Source organism: Panthera uncia, assembly GCF_023721935.1.
Source record: "Panthera uncia isolate 11264 chromosome A1 unlocalized genomic scaffold, Puncia_PCG_1.0 HiC_scaffold_17, whole genome shotgun sequence".
Lineage (NCBI taxonomy): Eukaryota > Metazoa > Chordata > Mammalia > Carnivora > Felidae > Panthera > Panthera uncia.
This window is the reverse complement of record NW_026057577.1, coordinates 612246-615292: the sequence shown is the minus strand read 5'-3', so window position 1 is coordinate 615292 and position 3047 is coordinate 612246. Positions and strand designations below refer to the sequence as shown.

The following is a 3047-nucleotide window of genomic DNA, read 5'->3' as shown; positions in this document are numbered from 1 at the left end:
TAAGTGGAAAAAATATGGCTGGTCAAGATAAAATTACTGCCTGCCTGGATGAATATTTTAATATTCAATCAGTTATTGTGAAGAGCTATAAACACAATTTCACTTGTAAATCTTAAATTCTGCCTTTTTGTATATGAGTCAGATCTGGATCTCTCATAAAAAATTCTTTCATATATTAAAGAAGACAGAAGTAGCTGATGCTCATCAAATTTGTTGAGAGTTACAGTTGATATTCAGATATGGTTTGTTAATTATCCAGACATTTGTTTTTGTCCTGCTTAGCTAATAAGGTGTGATAAACTTAAGTTAACACAAAACTGATTTTACTTCCCCCTCCAGATTTTACTTATTTCTTTAGAGTATTACTCATAATGTAAATTCATCTTTGATGAATATTTAGAAAGGAAAATAAATCTGTCAGTTGCTGTGATTAGTTTTGGTTCCACATAAAGATATAATTATTCCTTTTTAATGCTTCAGAGACTACATATTTCTCTCCAAAAAATATGGGTATATTTATGGTGGCCAATACATTTTATAGAAATAAACTTCTTTAGTAATTCTGTCACTGAAATAGGAGAAGAGGAACACTACAATAGGATGATGATGATGATAATAAACAACTCATTCCTCAATATCCATGAACATATCTAAAAGATGCACACTTATATTCTTCAAGAATAAAAGGTATGACAATTGATTCTATTTAGTTCATGGGAGTTGTAATAATACTATTGTATATTTTTCCGTCTAAATTCAGAAATCATTTTCCCATCTGGAGTTATCTTTACTTATAAACATGAAGGACCAGTATAACACAGTACAAAAATAAATGTTAAAGAATGAAAAAACAACAACAACAAAGTAATGGATTATTAGGAGTCCATTAATAGAATCAGAATGCCACCCTATCAGAAAAATTATGTTAATGTTTTGTTTGACCAATAATTTAAGAAAAGTTTAGGTCACCATAGAGTAATATGAGCCAGTGTTAAGTCCTAAAATTTCAACCTACTCCATTATGGCGACCAAAGACTGCCACGAAGATGAACCCAAACCCCTTATTGTGGAATAGAGTTCATGGCTATCCTTATTAGAGATTTATCACTCCAAATTATCCCATGAGAACAAAGAGACCTGACTTCTTAAAGTTACCTATGCCTAAAACATTAACTTTTTGGCAGCACATCTGCCTATAGCTCACTTGACCCTGATCCAGCAGCCCCAAATGCTAAATTTATCTAGATTTATTGGGCCCATGCTTATTTTCTGTCGATTTATTACATCACAAATGTATGTCTATGTACAATCTTAACAGTGTAATCATCTAAATGGCAGAGAACAACTCAAATTCAATCAACTCATGGATATTGGTTGCGAGGCACTATACCAACCTCAGGAAATATTTAGCCTAAAGTAATATGATTATAAAGACTATAAAGAAGATCAAAATAAAATAAAAATAAATCAACTTTTAAAAGTGGTTCTGTATGAACTATTATATTTACATCTCACATCCAGCCTAAAGAGATATAGACTTATGATAAACTTTCATAGATAATGAAAGTATTAACTTATAGATTAATATATCTGTTCAATGTCACAAAGACCATTAATATTAAGACTAGAATTCAAAATGATTTGAAGTCTATATTCTTTCCTCTATCCCATACTGTAAATATTGATTATTAATTAACCCACCAAAATTTTGCCTTTGAAGACCTAAGAACCACCCTGTGAGATGATCATGGAAGCCACTCTCCAGAACTCCACTGATTTCATCCTCTTGGGCCTCATCACCCACCCTGAATTCCCTGGGCTTATCTTTGCAGTAGTCTTCTCCATTTTTCTGGTGTCTGTAACAGCCAATGTGGTCATGATTCTGCTCATCCATGTGGACTCTCGCCTGAATACACCCATGTACTTTTTACTCAGCCAGCTCTCCATTATGGACACAGTTTACATCTGTATCACTGTTCCCAAGATGCTGCAAGACCTTCTGTCCAAGGAAAAGATCATCTCTTTCTTTGGATGCACACTTCAGATCTTCCTCTACCTGACACTAATTGGAGGTGAATTTTTCCTGCTAGGTCTCATGGCTTATGACCGGTATGTGGCTGTGTGCAAACCCCTTCGGTACCCTCTCCTCATGAATCGCAGGATTTGCTTGTTCATGGTGGTGGGTTCCTGGGTTGGTGGCTCCTTAGATGGGTTCATGCTGACCCCCTTCACTATGAGTTTCCCCTACTGTGGCTCCCGAGAAATCAATCACTTTTTCTGTGAGATCCCAGCTGTACTGAAACTGTCATGTGTTGACACGTCTCTCTATGAGACTCTGATGTACGCCTGCTGCGTGCTAATGCTGCTCATTCCTATATCTGTAATCTCTGTTTCCTACACACGCATCCTGCTCACTGTCCATCACATGAATTCTGCTGAGGGCCGGGGCAAAGCCTTAGCTACCTGTTCTTCCCATATAATGGTAGTAAGCATTTTCTATGGGGCAGCCTTCTACACCAATGTGTTGCCACATTCCTACCACACACCAGAGAAAGACAAAATTGTATCTGCTTTCTACACCGTCCTCACTCCAATGCTCAATCCACTCATCTACAGCTTGAGGAATAAAGATGTGGCTACAGCTCTAAGAAAAGTGCTGAGTAGATGCCCCTCCTCCCAGAAAACCAGAGTGGTGGATATGTCCAGGAAATACTAGACACGGCCAGGTACAAATATCATTGGTGCTATGGCCACTGGCACACCTTCATATAAGAAACTACGTTTTTGATTATGAAAAAAAATTCACTACCATTTTAATAATCCTGAGTTATCAACAGGCAAAATCGTCTCTTTGCAAGCATCATTTAGAAACAATAGCTGTAGCCCACAAGCATCAGAATTAGCCCATTGGCTAGTCTGGATTCACTGAAAAACATTTTCCAGAGAGCATTTTCTTCAAGTAACACTATAAACAATACAAAATAGGCCAAATGCCCCTTTGAAGAGTACTGGATAAATATTTTTAGGTTACACATGTTCATGTGTCT

At 36.6% G+C, this 3047-nt stretch overlaps 1 protein-coding gene across 1 annotated transcript; it reads left to right on the top strand.

The window, feature by feature from the left end:
* The first annotated feature begins 1741 nt into the window (after positions 1–1741).
* On the top strand, positions 1742–2716 carry LOC125935062 (olfactory receptor 2T2). The gene has a single exon (XM_049648777.1). It carries the CDS (start codon positions 1742–1744, stop codon positions 2714–2716), a length of 975 nt encoding a protein of 324 aa, XP_049504734.1.
* Positions 2717–3047: the final 331 nt, after the last annotated feature.